This window comes from Centropristis striata, chromosome 3, assembly GCF_030273125.1.
Source record: "Centropristis striata isolate RG_2023a ecotype Rhode Island chromosome 3, C.striata_1.0, whole genome shotgun sequence".
NCBI classification, from domain to species: Eukaryota; Metazoa; Chordata; class Actinopteri; order Perciformes; family Serranidae; genus Centropristis; species Centropristis striata.
The window spans coordinates 7,990,445-8,006,426 of record NC_081519.1 but is presented as its reverse complement, the minus strand read 5'-3'; the positions used below and the strand labels follow the sequence as shown (position 1 = coordinate 8,006,426).

General features: G+C 40.2%; 2 protein-coding genes across 2 annotated transcripts; one reads left to right on the top strand and one right to left on the bottom strand.

The window, feature by feature from the left end:
• The first annotated feature begins 803 nt into the window (after nucleotides 1–803).
• On the top strand, nucleotides 804–4,050 carry wdr77 (WD repeat domain 77). The gene is made up of 10 exons (XM_059329477.1): nucleotides 804–1,027; nucleotides 1,511–1,696; nucleotides 1,782–1,923; nucleotides 2,057–2,106; nucleotides 2,313–2,383; nucleotides 2,586–2,643; nucleotides 3,102–3,173; nucleotides 3,259–3,367; nucleotides 3,448–3,516; nucleotides 3,601–4,050. The coding sequence occupies exons 1-10, from the start codon at nucleotides 919–921 to the stop codon at nucleotides 3,746–3,748; spliced, it is 1,014 nt and encodes a 337-aa protein (XP_059185460.1). The 5' UTR covers nucleotides 804–918; the 3' UTR covers nucleotides 3,749–4,050.
• Nucleotides 4,051–5,040: 990 nt separating this feature from the next.
• Nucleotides 5,041–14,249, bottom strand: LOC131962335 (uncharacterized). Its single transcript, XM_059327329.1, has 5 exons — nucleotides 14,004–14,249; nucleotides 10,953–11,044; nucleotides 8,838–8,928; nucleotides 6,156–8,229; nucleotides 5,041–6,056 (listed from the first exon to the last, which is right to left on the bottom strand). The coding sequence occupies exons 1-5, from the start codon at nucleotides 14,080–14,082 to the stop codon at nucleotides 5,960–5,962; spliced, it is 2,433 nt and encodes an 810-aa protein (XP_059183312.1). The 5' UTR covers nucleotides 14,083–14,249; the 3' UTR covers nucleotides 5,041–5,959.
• Between the last annotated feature and the right edge of the window lie 1,733 nt (nucleotides 14,250–15,982).

Here is a 15,982-nt window from a genome sequence, read left to right as displayed (position 1 = left end):
CAAAGTGTTTACAAAGAACTGGAGAAGTTTTCCTTTCAATCTCTCCTGCACACCCTTAAAGAGGACTCATGATTGCCACTCCTCTCGGGCAGGCTATACCACATTTTTGAGATATGACCAATTGTACCTATCAATGAAAAGTAAACACACAAAAGAAGAATAAACTGTAGCGTCTTTTAAATCATGAAATATAATGTTCATTGAAACTGTATAACAGTAAATAGTATAAAGTACTATTGGGTAATATTCATGCATGTGGTCGAGTTAGAAAAACTGAAACAAAGTTGATGCTGTCTGAGTTAACAAACCTTGTCATTTGATATGTAATTATGTAATCATATTTAATAAAATAATTAGCTATAATGAGCCTCAGATTGAAAAAAGAATGTGTCTGATCACTCCTTCAAAATATGGCAATTTAAAAATTATGAAACTCTCTTAATGCCATTAATTAATCTTAGATTGTCAATGGTGATTTGTGAAAATGTATTTATCCCTCTATCTTTACATAGAAAATGAAAAATTATCAATTACATACAGCAACAAAACAGAAAAACATTTTATAGATTTCATCCAGTACACCTGTAGTTTGTGCCAGCACGGTTTTTGTAATGATATTTAAACTTTACCAAATTTAAATGTAAATGCTGAATTTTCTAAATGAATTTTATTTGTATTAAAATGTTCTGAGATGGTTAAAGAGAAAAGCTCTAAACAATTAAATGGTCTCGGTTCTTCCACGAGATGTCAGTAATGCGCGACCAAGGACACCAACTGCCGCGAAAAGAAGACGCACCACCAACGAAGAAGAAGAAACCCGGTTCAGGAAGTGTTTGTTCATCGGTCCCATGTGTTGCAGTTCACTCCTTATTGTTTGGGACATTACAGCAGTAGCTATTGAAAGAGTGCGTTGTCTGAATGAAAAGTGCAGTGGATACCAGCATGATTAAAGAAAAGCGGTGGAACATACCCCCCAATGCTCCAGCGTGCATGGAGAAGCATCTGTGCTCGGCGCAATACAGAGCAGGTGGGTAACAAGGCGAGCTAGCTGAAGGTTACACAGGTAAACACGTGGTGCCGCTGCTCTGTTATTATCAGTCTGAGTCTATTTACAAATGTGCAAGGGTCATCTGGTAATTTGGTGTTAGATAGCATTGTGTTTATACAAGTGTTGCACATGCTCAGCAGCCTTGCTAGGTCCTTTAGTTTCTTGTAGGTGTAAGGTTATTAATTAAATACATGTGCATTTTGCAGCATTAAGAAGAAGAAGAAGATTACTTTATTAATCCCACAATGGGGAAATTCAACCTCTGCATTTAACCCATCCTTTTTTTACACACAGGTGAACACACCATGCAAGGAGCAGTGGGCAGCACGTTACTAGGCTACTCTGTGGTTTAGATGATAGCCGAATTGAAGTCTTTCTTCACATTTCAGTGTAGTTATCTTTCGAGGGCAGCATGAATATGTAGGTGTTTTTAATTTCCCCCCTTCTTGGCTCTCTTCACAGATGGTACTCTGCTGCTCGGTGCCTCCAGCCTCACTGGCAGGAGCTGGCAGGGATCTGTTTGGATCTACAGTGACCCTGAGCAGGCCCCCAATGAGGAGCAGTGCAAAGCTGGCGTGCAGACTGAGACTGGAGTCACAGATGTTAAATGGGTATCGGAAAAGGCTGTTGTTGTTGCGTCAGACTCAGGTGAAAAGCAGATTCAATACAATTATGATTTAAACACTGTTCTCAAGGATGTTAAACAGGTTTTGTCTGACTGGGTCCTGTGCAGGTGCCTTGGAGCTTTGGGAACTGGCAGAGGATGAGCGGCTGCTGGTGAATCGCTTCACCAAACATGAGCACGACCACATTGTCACCTCAGTGAGCCCAGTTACTGGAGCGAGCAGCGCCGTCACTGGCAGCATGGACTGCAGGTTAGAACATATTTTTACACTGTAAAACACACTATTCACAACAGATTTGTTGATTGTTTGTGTCAAAATTTGATATTTTGATTTTGGTGGTCACTCTTTTCATCACAATGCATTTTTCCCTTCTTCACTACAGAATTAAAGTCTGGGATCTCAGTCAGGAGACAGCTGTCATGACCTACAATGGTAAGTAACTCAGAATATTTCGATATTATTAATAAGAACTGTTTATATATTGTTTTAACCTATATGCAATTCAACTTTAATGGATTTTCAAAATAAATTGAAAGAATGTGGTTCTTGCATGTCTGCAGTAAAAAAAGAAAATGCTCATTCAGAAAGATGGTAAAAACCATAACTGAAGTGGTCTATTAACTTTCTTCTTACTCCAGCACACACACAGCCAGTCAGCTGTGTTGCCTGCAGTCCTACAGACGAGTCTCTCTTCATCTCCTGTGGTCAAGTAAGATCCAGACTAATTACTTGCATGAGTTGTTGAAAATGCAATGTACTGCTGGAACTAGATGTTAGGTCATCACACTGCATACATGTGCATTTTAAAAAGGTTTTTTATATTGTTTTTTTTTTAACACAAAGAAAGATGGATCATCTGTAAAAGCTGCAGATAGAAATTCTAACACTTGTTGTTATCGTCTGTCCCTCAGGATGGCCGTGTGCTGATGTGGGACAGGAGGAAGCCAAACAAACCAGCCTCAAGAATAGGTGAGCAGGTTCAGACATTTTGCCAGTTTGTTGACAGCACTGGCAAATAGCTTTACTATATAATAGAAATTAGTATAGAGAGTAGATAATTATCTAACCAGTTTGCTTGACTGCTTTAACCCATTAACGCCTGAAACGCCTGTAAAACCTCTGGGCGACTTTAAAATAACCCCCTAAAATCTGAAGTTTATCTGTAAATTCAACAGAAGTGTCAACGCTTCTACTAAATAATAGATTTTTCAGCCTCTGTAGCAGATAGAAATGAAATTCAAAAAGTATTTGAGAGCTTATACAAATGCTACAAAACGACGTATCCGCTTTCCAGGCTTCAATGGGTTAACAAGCCTCGATTTTGTGACTGCTGCTTCCCCAATCCAATAGTCTTTCTCTGTAACTAAATGCCATAGCACCTTTTTTTTCATGTATGTTTTATGACTGCCCTTGTGTGTTTGTCTCAGATGTAGATTCCCCCAGCTGCTTCCCTACCACTGTCGCCTGGCACCCCCACCACAGAAGCACCTTTGCTTTCGGTAAGACCCAGCAGCAGGTTATTAAGTGACAGAGACGTTAAATCGGCACCCCCTTGTTTCCCTGATCATGCTTATTGTGCCTCAGGTGACGAGCTGGGCAGAGTGACTGTGAAGGATTTCCTGGGAACAGAGCCGGCCCGGGTTGAGGAAGTTCACAGTCGCAGAGTTAATGCACTCGCCTTCTCTACACACAGGTAAACATTCATTCTAGAAAACCATCATTAGTTCTTTAATTGATCCTCTACAGTATTTTAACACTTTTTTCCCCTTACAGTGCCTCCTTGCTAGCCTCCATAAGTGATGATTGCTCCCTTGCTGTTCTGAACTCTGATCTGGGTGAAATGTAAGTCCTTTCATTGCATACTGAAACACCTGGTCAACACCTTGTCCCATTTAAAAATACTAATCATATTTACTTTTTCTGCAGACTTCGAGATCGGCGACACCAGGACTATGTCAGAGGAGTGTGCTGGCTCCACGGCGGCTCCAACACTCTCACAACGGTAGGCTGGGATCACTTTGTTCTTCACCACACGGTGGATCCGACTGCTGAGGCTCCCAACTCCTCCTCATAGACCAAACAGATGCTCACACACCTTGGAAAGGGCACGTTTTAAGTTAACCTCCCCCTTAATACGTCGGTCAAGAAATATGGGAATATGGATTAAATTGTGTAATTGTCATTTCCAGATATGTGCAGAATATTCAGACTTTTGCTCTTCCCGTTCTGGCCTCGGTGCATGACTGAGCTACTCTACCAATAAGGCCACTCTGTATCTACTTAGGTCGCACTGTATAGCATTTTCATGTGTAATTACATTTGAGGCAACCCATTTGTATTTTACATTAAAGGTAACTTAATGTTGTGATAGCAAAAGCTTTCTTTGTGTTTCCTGGAATCTATGATTTTCAATTCAGTTCAATTCAAGCTCTTATTGTCATTGAACAGCTGAAAAATGAAACTTAAGTGCAACTCCTCTCAGTGGTACAAAGGAACGATAACAACAGTAAAAACAACCATCGACCGAACAACACGTGTCATAAAAACTTGTAACAATGGCAAATGGAAAGATGTTGCATAAACGGTTATATTGCACATGATAAAATTACTATTGCACTTACACCAGGATAATATAATATTATTGCGCATATGATAACAAATAGAAGTAATAATAAATCTGTATTTGTATGAGACAAGATGATCCTTTATTAGTCCCACAGTGGGGAAATTTACAGTGTTAAAGCAGCAACGGGACAAGTGCAATAACGAGGCATTTTTTTAAATGCAAGATATAAATAATTACGTAAAACTATTAAAAATGCAGTAAAAAGCAAGTAAACAGTTTTAAAAAAGCAACTTTCATACCAGAAATACAGAACCAAGTGCTTTGCAATAAGTACATTTCATATATATATATGAAATATATATATACTGATAAAACAGCAGATCCTATCTCCCCTCTGCAGGGTCAGCAGTGTAGTGTGTTGTGTGTTCATGTGTGTGGGTGGTTGGCTCAGAAGGTAACAAGATTAAATGTGTGATTTTCACAGTCAGTGGCAGGTATGGTGTCAGTGCTAACCTGTGGTCTGACGTAAACGTTAGCATTATTTACAAATACCATTATTGTCTTCGCCAAGGAGGTTATGTTTTGGAATTATTTGGAATGCCAAATAAATAAATAAATACGCAAAATAAACTGCATATTTGTTGGTGGGGGGGGGGGGGGGGGTTGCCCTATTTATACATTAAGCTATAGCTATATTTGCTAATTTAATAACCATATTGTTTTTTTACTTATTAAATATCAACTTAAATGGCATTCATAACGTTTTGACTGAGAAAATGATTAAAAAAAAAAAAAAAACTGCACTCAGGAAAAAACACCAAGGACATTTATTACAACATGCAATTGCTGGAATTTATTTTTCAGTTTGTTGTTGCACAACATTTAATGTATTTGAACAACTCTGCTTACAGACTTTCTAACCAATATTTTAAATATTTTGATTATACAACTATAGATATAAAACAACATCTTACAGTATCCAAGTTCTTCTCATTCAAACTGAGTGTAGATACATTGACACAGATTTTACTGCAGTAAAATAGCTATTTTACAGATGGCAAAACCTTTCCTGGATTAATAAATATGAGAAACAATCCTACTGAAAGATAAACACACTTGTCTGAATTAACTGCTGGCTTTGTTCCAGTGGACGTACATAATTTACATGTAACAGTGAAACAACATTTCAGTGCTGTGACATGAAAACACAGCATGAACCACAATAAATTGCACTCTATGTTACTATTGTATTTTACCATTAAGACTTTTCTCATGAATTTGTGGGTGTAACTTCACAGCTATGAATAACTTAAGTGTAAAGCATCTCATAAATTTAATTAGCTTATGACTATTAACCGTGCAGCACTGAGACTGATTAAAACTCAGGTTAAAAAGGCAACATATATCTCTACACTGAATAAACAGCAGCAGCCGAAAAAATTAAAAATGGTCCACCAAACTGACACTTCAAAAGTAAAATACAAAAACAGAAAATACTATTTAACAGTGATGGTGTGTTCTCCAAAGATTGAGAAATACATTTATTCAGAACTCGGCAGACCAGTTATGTTATGAGACACTATTAACATACTTGTTTACATTTGTTCAAAGTGCTTTTTCACCAATTTGTACAAATTCCTTCTGATGCAAAATCACATTATCCAATCACATGAAATGTGTGCTAAACAGAAGAACACCAATGCCATTAACACGTCCTCATTAAGGCTCCCCTTTTCTAACAAGAGTTATAGGCTGTTTGGTTCCAGGCCGAACCGTGAAGGTCATACCGTACTGATGCTTTGACTGCGTTCCATTGCTGAAAAGAAGAACACAATCATGATTATAGAGCATTCATAAACACCTGACATATTATCTCAAAGGTGAATGTGTCGTACTTGAGCACTGGAAGTCTTACCTGGTGGGAACTTTCACCGAAGTGGACTCCTTATATTTTTTGGCCACTTTACCCTCCAGCTCGTTCATGTTCAGGGTTGCTGCTTTGTTGACCACAGGGTAACTCTTGCTCTGTGGTGAGGCTCTGGGGGAAGCAGGGACCTTATAGTCTTCCTCGGGCAAAGAGACACCCCAGTCATCAGAACTGGACTCTGCCTCCTTTGCTGGAGCCATTTTGTGGTCCATTTCCAGCATCTTCTTCTGTAAGATGCTCAGGAGTGTGGCCTGGCTAGGTGAAAGATTGGGTGGTAGCTGAGGAGGAGCAGGCTTTGGTTTTGTCTGGGGTTGCAGCTTTGGTTTGACATCAATGTCAGGAGGGGGGAGTTTTGGAGCTGCTGGGGGTTGGGGTTTTGGAGGAGGAGGTGGAATATGAGATGGAGGGAGAGGGGCTGCAGTTGGAGGGGGAGGGACCACAGCTGGAGGGGGAGGGGCCGTAGTTGGAGGGGGAGGGACCACAATTGGAGGGGGAGGGGCCGTAGTTGGAGGGGGAGGGACCACAGTTGGAGGGAGAGGGGCCATAGTTGGAGGGGGAGGGACCACCATTGGCGTTGGCGCCTTTTTCATGGGAGGGTCAGGTGGCGGCATGGAAGGAGGAGGCTCCATAAACTCGTCAAAATCACCAAACTCTGGCGGTGGAGGCAGAAATGGTATATTTAACTCCTCAGGCTGTGTGGGTTGAGGCTTTGAGGGGATTTGCACTGCATTGTGTTTCTGTTCAGCCAAGTTGGTCGCTTTTGTGGATGCAACCATCCTACTGAGGACTGAACTGGTGGACAGCTTGGTATCCTTTTCTGGAGTCTGAATTGTTTGCGTTTGTACCGCTGGACTGACTCCCTGTATTCTTTCTAGCGATGTTAGAGAAGAGGACGAGCTGGACCTTGGGGTGACAACAAAGGAATTGGGACTCGAGTCACTTGGGTGAATGCTTGCGCTTGGCTGCTCATTTCCCTTTGCACTGTTTTCCCGGGACAGGGAATGATTTGATCTGTGTTTGTCTCTTTCTTTAGCTGCCATTAAAAGAGCCAGCGGGGAAGCAGCAGGTCCATCTCGTGCCCCGTTGGTTTCACTATTCTTCAGGTTGCGCAGTTTACGATCTATTAGTGGACTGAATTTGCGACCTTGACTTGGAGATCCTTCAAGTTTGTCCTTGATGGGCTCTGAATTCACCTGAGTACTGTTACGTGTTTGAAGGTGTGGTGATTTCTGATGTTGAGTCAGGGGGGGTTTGTTTAATTCAGGCTGTGCTGAAATGATTGTTGTTTTAGCCTCCTTGTTTGGCTCGGGCAGGGGTGATTGAGAGGGTTGGATTTGTAAGTTCTCCTTCAGCTCATGTACATCTTTGAGAACTGGTTTAGATGGTGTAGCCACTTTTGGGGTTTTCCCATCCACTGGTTTAGGTGGTGTAGCCACTTTTGGGGTTTTCCCATCCACTTGGACAAGCACTGGAGCAGAGTCACCAGAGGCAGAATCTTGCAGGAGTAACCTCTGCTTGGGCCTTGTGTCGTGCTCCTCATACCCACTGAGAATTGAAGTCTGAGGAACATTGTAAATCTTTGCTGTGTGTTGGGGATTGAAAGTGGACAGTGTGGGCGTCTGTGCAGGGGGAGGTGGGGCAGGAGTCTGTGGTGGGGAGTCATTGATTGATATAGAGGACAGTCTTATGGGTTTTGGAGGTGGTTTCTTTTGAGCCTTGTGTTGCCTCTCTGAAGGCGGCTGTGGTGGGGCAAAGGCTGGACGCTCTGGTAATTTGGCAGGGGATGGACTAGAAATGGGTACAGAGCCACTCGAGCAGGTAGACGGAGGCTTTGGTGGAGCCATTGGTGGCGGTTTCATGTAGGTAAAGTCTTCCTCGTGATCCATGAAGGGTGTCAGTGAAGGAGACTGAAGACTGTTGAGGTCACCCATGAAGTCAGGTGGAGGAATAAAACTCGGAGGGGGTGGAGGTGCTGTAGAGGGAGGAGGAGGAACAAATATTTCCCCCTCCTCTAGGTCAGGGATGGATGTAACTGATCCATTGGACAAGTGATGTCCACCAACTATGGGGAAAAAAAGAAAAGAAGATGGAGAATAATTAAGAAAAGCTGTACACTGTGGAGCAAAACCACTTACAAGTTTTACTGTAGAAGTATGCAGGAGCATGTAAATTACAGTACAAATACAGTAAAATTCCTGGATTGATTCTGTATATAATTGGGTGCTTCCATTCCACATCAACAATTCACTTAGAAGATATCTTAAAATTAGAAGTAATTCAACAACATTCAACTCTGAAAATAGTTTAACGAGTTTATATTCAGGTAATGAACATAGGATATAGTCCCTTTTAGAATTTCTCTCAGCCAAAATTTAATGAATGATATCCACTTCTTTATAAAAATGCAAACACTCCCGCTCTGTAAACATGCTTGCCATCTTGTAAAGCAGTTTGGACACATTCAGGATTATTGAGCAACAGCCTGGACAAACATTTACCTGCCCTGCATGTTCAACCCTTAACGGAGACATTCTGATCGCTGTGATCCATCAACTGAGTCCGAGTAAAGGCGCCACAAATGATCTGTGCCCTTCAGTTTGTAAATAATGAAATTCTAGCATTTTTTCATGATAGACTTTAAGTACATATTTGAGTAAGGTAGATGCTCACCTGAACCGTTGATCTTTGGACCGTTGACAGGAGGGAGGAGGGGGACTTTGGGTGTCGGGACAGCAAACCCTTGAAAACTGTCAGATGTGGACTGTGAGGAGGGAAAAAACCATCAAACAAAGCATAGTTCAAGAACCGCATCCCGTTTAAGGTGCTGAAAAGGGTTTTTCTTTTCCGGAAAGTAATCACCCCTGGAGTGAACAAACCAGTTCTTCGCTATTGAAGACTTCACTGGAACGTGAAGAGAGATTTGCATGTCTAATACTTGTTATGTTGTTGGAAGAACAAAAGTTGTTGCCAAATTATTTTTACTAGCTTGTAGATCTTAGTTTTATGGGTTAACTACTGTATGGCCTTATTTTGGATTCATTTAAAGTCAAATCTGAAAGGGGAAAAAAAGCACACAAGTGAATATCATTGAACTGTCAGCTGTAAAAGAAAATGTATGAATTTGTAATGTCTGTTTCCAAAATGTGCATTTTTTAGGCTTTTCTTAGGTTTGCCGTGAGGTTTCTAAAGGATCATTTTTGTACGCCACACTGTTACATACCTTACTCATGAGGAGCGCTCAGTGATTCATAGGATACACCTATTACTCATCACATTGTCCTAATGTTAACGTGGGCCTGGCTGAGAAAATTGCAGGCTGTCACTTAGATACCTGCGTGTTTGTGAGCGAGTGTGAGGCAGATTTCCTCTTCACGGCCGGAACGCCACCAAAATAAACACAGACTGTGTTGACACAATACAAGTCCACAAGACTTAACGGGGCAAATGCCCTTCGAAGGGCAAAAAGAACACTGGGCAACACAAAACACATTTTTTCTGATGAACCTCTTGACATTATTGTGCTTTAGGCTGTTTGAGTAACCTGTTAATGCAATAAAGCGGCAAGCTCACACCAGTTTCATTTCAGAAACCTATTCATTAGGCTGTTAATGAATCAGGATCTAAAAGTTGCCAGAATACTGATTTTCAGCCATTTAAATACTTGTGTTTGGGAGAAAAATAAATTGGACTTGTTCCTGATATCACGCCTTGAATGACTTAATCCCTTAGGCAATAATCACAGGACATTTACTTAGAAAGGTATGAACACTGTACCACAGGCCGAGGGCGTGTCAGTAAGGATGGCGTATGATCCAGTTTGATTTCGTCTGTTTGTTCCCTTCGCTGTGACTCACTTTCATCTGTCGCAGCACTCTCAGCTGTCCTGCCCTTGTGCAGCTGGGTGTGCCTCGTCCAACACATGCCATTCACAGAACACTCCCAAACACTGAGGTGTGTGAGCCAAAGCGGAGATGAGCTCTTTATTTATATCTGCACCATGAAAATAAGAGGCCTGACAGTCATACAGACTGCTAATGTTGTGCTAAGAGATGAGGCAAAGTCACTTAAAAATAGACCAGAATATTGGGATATCTACACTTGAGATAAACAGTGATAAGTCATTGTCATCAAACTGTTCTGTGATTATCAAAAGCTAAAGAGCTCATTTCATTTTCTCATTAATGCACAACTTAATGACTTTTTATATTAGCATTTTTTTGCAGTAATTGAAGTTTCCAGTTTTAAAGTTCATCTGAATACTATAAATGCTTATGGCATTGCACTGTTTGTGACTTACTATTTTGAAAATTAATTTGCAGATTTAACTACTGTTTTACAATATGTATAATGCATCTGATTGGTGATAACTTATTTATTTTGGACATATACATGTGAGAAGTGCCGTCTTTAACAGCCAAAGGAAAATGTCAGTGTTGCCACTTTCACATGAGGATATATTATAGTTATTAAGGGAAAGTGGCTTTCACCAAACCGACACCAGTGCTCACCTGTCAAGATTACAAATGACTGATAACAAACACCTGGAAACATGTCCTGGCCATGTGCTTGTTTAAGATGACCCAGATTCAAACGCAGTCAAACACTAAACTGTTATCAGTTAATTTATATCTGTGCTGCTCTGCAGATACTAGATGAAGTAATCCCTCAGCAGCAGGTAAACGACTGGGTGGGGTCTGCTCCGATGCATATCTGTTGTTATTCCAGTGTTGGAGTGTTTAATACAGTACAGTAGTATGCACCATGAAGCTGAACTGAGATACTCACAGTGTGATGCTTGACGGTGGGTCTGGCCCGCACACTGGCAGTTCCTGACTCGAGGATTGTTGGTGACTGTAGCACTGGCACGTCGACATTTTCTGAGGAAATAAAAAGCATGATTTTTCAAGATTTGCATCCTCTGGTAGTCATTTATGAGCTAAAGGTTTTGATTCAAACCATTAAATTTCTGCTCAAAGCTCAAACATAGTTGGTGGAAGACATGGACAGATAGTTTTTTATTTAAAGAACAATAAATTCACATCACCACTGACATTATACATTTTTTTCTCTCCAAAAGTCCATTTGTGTCTCAAATGCTTAATCTCCTTGAGCCTTTTTCCTCATCTGAAACTGCTGTGTCCACCTGTCTATTGTTCTCCTCTAAAGGAAGATTAGTACATTCTGGTCATTGTGCAGGTAATGAGATCCTGTTTGCACCAAAGCGGCCTCTAAGTAGTTGTCACTCAATCTAATGAGCTACTGTGTGACTCTGTGTGCCATAAATGTAATTCTGTTTTTTTACAGAACAGATGACTGTGATCTTTGTTTTATTGCACCGATGTGTTGAAGTGAAAGCACTAACCCTAACCCTTATGATACTGCATTTAAAAGTAGAGTGGTAAAGAGAAATTTTACATATCACTGTTTTGTAGAAATAGCCAAAAAATGTTCTGTTGGTCTTTGTCTCACATTCCTGTTTAGTTTAAACCAACAGGCCACAAGATGTGAGTTGAAAGAGCACTGAGACAAAGAGCCAGTCACTAAACGTATCTGCAGCCAACTGTAGATGGGAGAAAAAAATGAGAAACCTTTCTGCTAAACCAACTGATTATATCAGAGGTCACTTGGGTTGGCTGGAGAAAAGACATTTGCAAGTCACACATTCCTTCCCTGCTCATTCCACCGTCAGTCATCTTCTTCATCCAAGTGACTGATGAAAGAAACTTGTCACTTCGAGGCACTTAGTCTGCATGCTCTGTCAGCCGGCTGCAGGAACACCTTTCACTGAGGAGCTTCACACTATAAACAGCTTGAAACACTAAGTGTTTTTTCTGTAGTAAGTATAACCATCATGTTGTCCCTGTGAAGTTCATGCCCTTTAGACCAAGAATATGATGCTGTCACTCCAGAAGAAATACAACTGTGGGACCCACTCCGTAATGACCTACAGAAAGAATTGCTTCTGGTGTTAAACCTGTCCAACCAAATATTTAGTTTCCCTATTGCGCACCTGCGTGATTTAAATAGACAAATATTCTCTCATGTTGCAGCTTTGCATAGCAATCCCTCTCGTTTCCTGCTTTTCCAATCAAATGGAACTAATGCCACTTAGAGCTGGGCACTTTATCTGTAAACTGATCTGGAAATTAGAGAATAACACAGCATTCCTTTTAAGTTGTCAATACAATTCAATGAATACATGGTCATCATTTATACAGGGAAGTCTGTGTATTTCCGGGTCAGTTCAGCACCGTGGAAACAACCACAACAATGTAACACACACACACCCATGGGAGAGGTTCGTAGAATTTTAGTTTCAGATTGGCCTCAGTAGACGTGGGTTTCACATGCGTAAGAGACAAAGAAAGATCATCAGCAAAGTTTCTGCTGCAGGCAAGTTGGATCCAGCACTGACAAGCAGCTGCCTTCACTGGGATTTGCACTGGCTGAGTTCAAGTTGCCCCAGCCACTAACTGAAGGTCCGTCTCCAGAGTCATTCACTCTCCTGACAATGTCGTCTCTGTGAGGCAGAGAGATCGCAGGACGTACTAGCAAGCTAATTCTTCTCTAATTTATGGTCTGATACACTGTAGATTTCAGTGCCCCATATTGATTTTTTTCCAAGCTTATGTGGCTGCCATATTTCACGTTTTCACGCAGACATCAACCTTTTTGTCATATGGAAGTGGCTGTGGTTTAATCTGTAGTAGCAAAACAAGCTGCCAGGTAAAAGGACCCTGTGCAACTAGTGTCTCTTCAGATGTCTCTCAAATAGATAAAAATCATGTCATCTCAATATTTGAGGCCAATCTCAAAACAACATTCTATGAACCTCTCCCACGGTGTGTGTGATCCATTGTTGAAATCATGCTGGTTTACACGCTGTAGAACTGATCCGAACATACATTTACTCCCTGAACATTAAAAAAAAGTTTGATGAGAATGCACAAGTATTTATCTTTGTGTTTTTCACCCATCTATATTTTACTCCATGTCCCCTTAGGGGCCCCTGTATATTTCACATGTGTTTTTTGTCACTTGAGGAGAAAAGAAACTTAACTCAAGGTCCACTTGCTGTCTTTTTCTAAAGATTTCACCTGCCTGTCATGGTCTTCCTCAGCAAATGGAGTTTTCCCAGTTATTATAGTTTGTATATATGGTGTCATTGTCTGTTCTTACTGTACTAATAAAAGTTCCAATTATGTGTATATGTATTGGCATCTTCAGAATATTTCACATACAGTGACCCGGTGGAACCACAATCACTGCTAGATATCATTTTGTTGTCTACATAAGATTATAGCTCAACCATATTGACATAAAATACACCCAGGAAAAAATAGTAGAACAAACACACTGAAAGCAGCTGTGTTAAACATAACTCCAATTACAGAGTATTACATCTCGGAGATATTCAGTTACATCGATTTTCCCACTTGGCTGGAGTTTCTACATAAATCTACACATCCATTATTTCCTCAAAGCATTGTTCAGGCAACACTGAATCACACAAACAATTGTTGGAGGACAGAGGACAGGTCAGCAGTCAGATATGCAAGGTCACCCAGATTTAACAAGAAGGGAATTTAACATTTGAGAACAGGTTTTTCATTCCTTGATTGCACCTGCTGCTACCTGTTCACCAGGACGTGTCATTAAAAATAATCAGACCTCTGCTTCAGGATCAACAGGTATGAAGTCTATACATGGAGGCTTCGTGGCTTTAACACTTTCCATGTCAACACACAGTACAAAGGTCGTGTTGTCTTTAGTAAAGCGTTAAAGTGACTATGTTCTTCAATAAAAGCAGCTGGATACTGAAAACAAATTACTCACCCATGTCCTTGATTTTGATATTGGTGTCGAAAAGAGAATGGTTCTTCTTTCCCAGAAAGTGCAACGCCCCCCTCTTCATGATTATTGATTTTTCGTTTTTAATGTGTAGATGATGAATGGTCGGTTCGGACGCGATTATTGACGCATTTTGAATGAGTAGGTAAATCCGAGGTAAAGCGCAGGTGAACTTTTGTCTTGACAGGTGCACCGCCGCGCACCTGTTAAACCTGACTCCAGTGATTTGGTTCAAACTTTTGGGACAGTCAGAGAAAATGGAGCTAGCCCCGCCCACTCCCCTTTCACTGTGCCTCCCTGTTTTTATACACTCCCAACAGGTGAGGCCTCGGCTCTCCTTTTCACACACATTCCAGCACAAGAGTCATCTGCGCACTGGATGAGCTGCTCATCTGCACCTCAAAACACCGCTGTAGGCTGACTGTGTGTCACTTAGTAGAATCATTAGGCCTATTTGCTTAATACCCACCATAAATGTTCAGGAATTCAGTTTTAACACCTTGATGAAATGACAGACAGGCTTTTATTTTGTAGGGTGACCAAGGGGGTCAGTGTTTTAACAGGAAGTAAAAAATTATTCTGCTATCGTGGTTATAAAGGTGTAATAAAACAATAATTGGGATAATGAGTAAGTAGATTTTATTATTCTTTATTTCTATAGCACCTTTCAAAGCCAGAATGTGGTGATCCATATGGAAAGTAGCTAAATTAAGTGTATTAAGTACAATTAAGTGTACTGGTAATGTGCTTGTATTTGAGTACTTTCATCTTATCCTCTTTTTTACCTATACTCCACCAAGTTTCAGAGGCAAATATTGTTCTTGTTTTTTAACTTAAAGCTGCAGTTAAATGACCAAGATTTATAAACAAATTATGTATTATTATATTAAAGGTATAAAAAGCGATTAAAATGAACTCCACTTCAACCAGCTACAACATTAAATCACTGCTCACATGTAGTGCATCAATAATAAAATAATAATAATAATCATACATCATCTATATCATAATATCCTAATAGAACACTGACAGAGCCCAGTCTGCATGAGCACTTTCACTGTGATACTTTACGTGCATTTTGTTGATCATACTTATGGGTGTTAAGTACAAATTTATGCGGACTAAGGACTTCTACTTGTGAGTATTTTTCATAGTGCATTATTCATACTTGAAAGCAACTTCAATCACATCAGGTGCACATAAAATGCCATGAAATGCACCAAGACATTTGGGAATATAGTGAAACATGAAAATGAAAGAAATGGAAAAAATAAATAGATAAATAAAAACATGAGCCCATTATACTATTTGTTACAAAACACAAGCCTATAAGTGGTTTAAAATGTGGTGCAGATTTAAATAACCTGACAGTGAAGGTATACGTACAGTGTTTGAGGTATAACAGTAAAAGCATGATCCACCTTTTAACAACATTTACTCAGAAATATTCTATTTGTCATTAGCCTTAATATAAATGAGTGCCGTGCTATTTTTCTGTCTGTGTGTTTGCTCAATTATCTCTTAATTATGGTTGAAATATTAATTTGTTGCTCTAAATCCCCTTTTTAGATCTTTATCATAAATCGGTGTCAACACTTATTTTTTATTGGTATTGTCTGACCTCTGTGGCATCATTAACCTGAGGACGGTGGAACATGTGACCTACGTAAGCAGGATAACTGTAAAGATCATGTTAAAAGCTAAAGAGGATCAGGAGTCCTGTAAAGCCCAGAGTGAGCCGACCCCTGACAGCATCCACCCACTGTACAGCTCACATAAACACAGGTCTCTGTTTCTTCATGGCCTAGGAGCTGATGAGTTCAATAGTTTTACAGTGGCAGACAGTAACTAAGTACATTTACTCTAGTATTGTATAAACTTGAGTTTACTTGTCTGCTACTTTATACTTCTATACATTAGACATTATATTTAATAGTGTACCTAAAAACTCCTTTCTCCACACT

Bases quoted from the DNA above. Each gene is read 5' to 3' on its own strand.
- LOC131962335 (XM_059327329.1), bottom strand. From the start codon at position 14,082: ATGAAGAGGGGGGCGTTGCACTTTCTGGGAAAGAAGAACCATTCTCTT. The intron at 8,929-10,952 runs GTGAGTATCTCA...CCCTCCTCACAG, and splicing joins CCACCGTCAAGCATCACACT to TCCACATCTGACAGTTTTCA. The intron at 6,057-6,155 runs GTAAGACTTCCA...TCTTCTTTTCAG, and splicing joins TCGGTGAAAGTTCCCACCAG to CAATGGAACGCAGTCAAAGC.
- wdr77 (XM_059329477.1), top strand. From the start codon at position 919: ATGAAAAGTGCAGTGGATACCAGCATGATTAAAGAAAAGCGGTGGAAC. The intron at 1,924-2,056 runs GTTAGAACATAT...TCTTCACTACAG, and splicing joins ACTGGCAGCATGGACTGCAG to AATTAAAGTCTGGGATCTCA. The intron at 3,517-3,600 runs GTAAGTCCTTTC...CTTTTTCTGCAG, and splicing joins AACTCTGATCTGGGTGAAAT to ACTTCGAGATCGGCGACACC.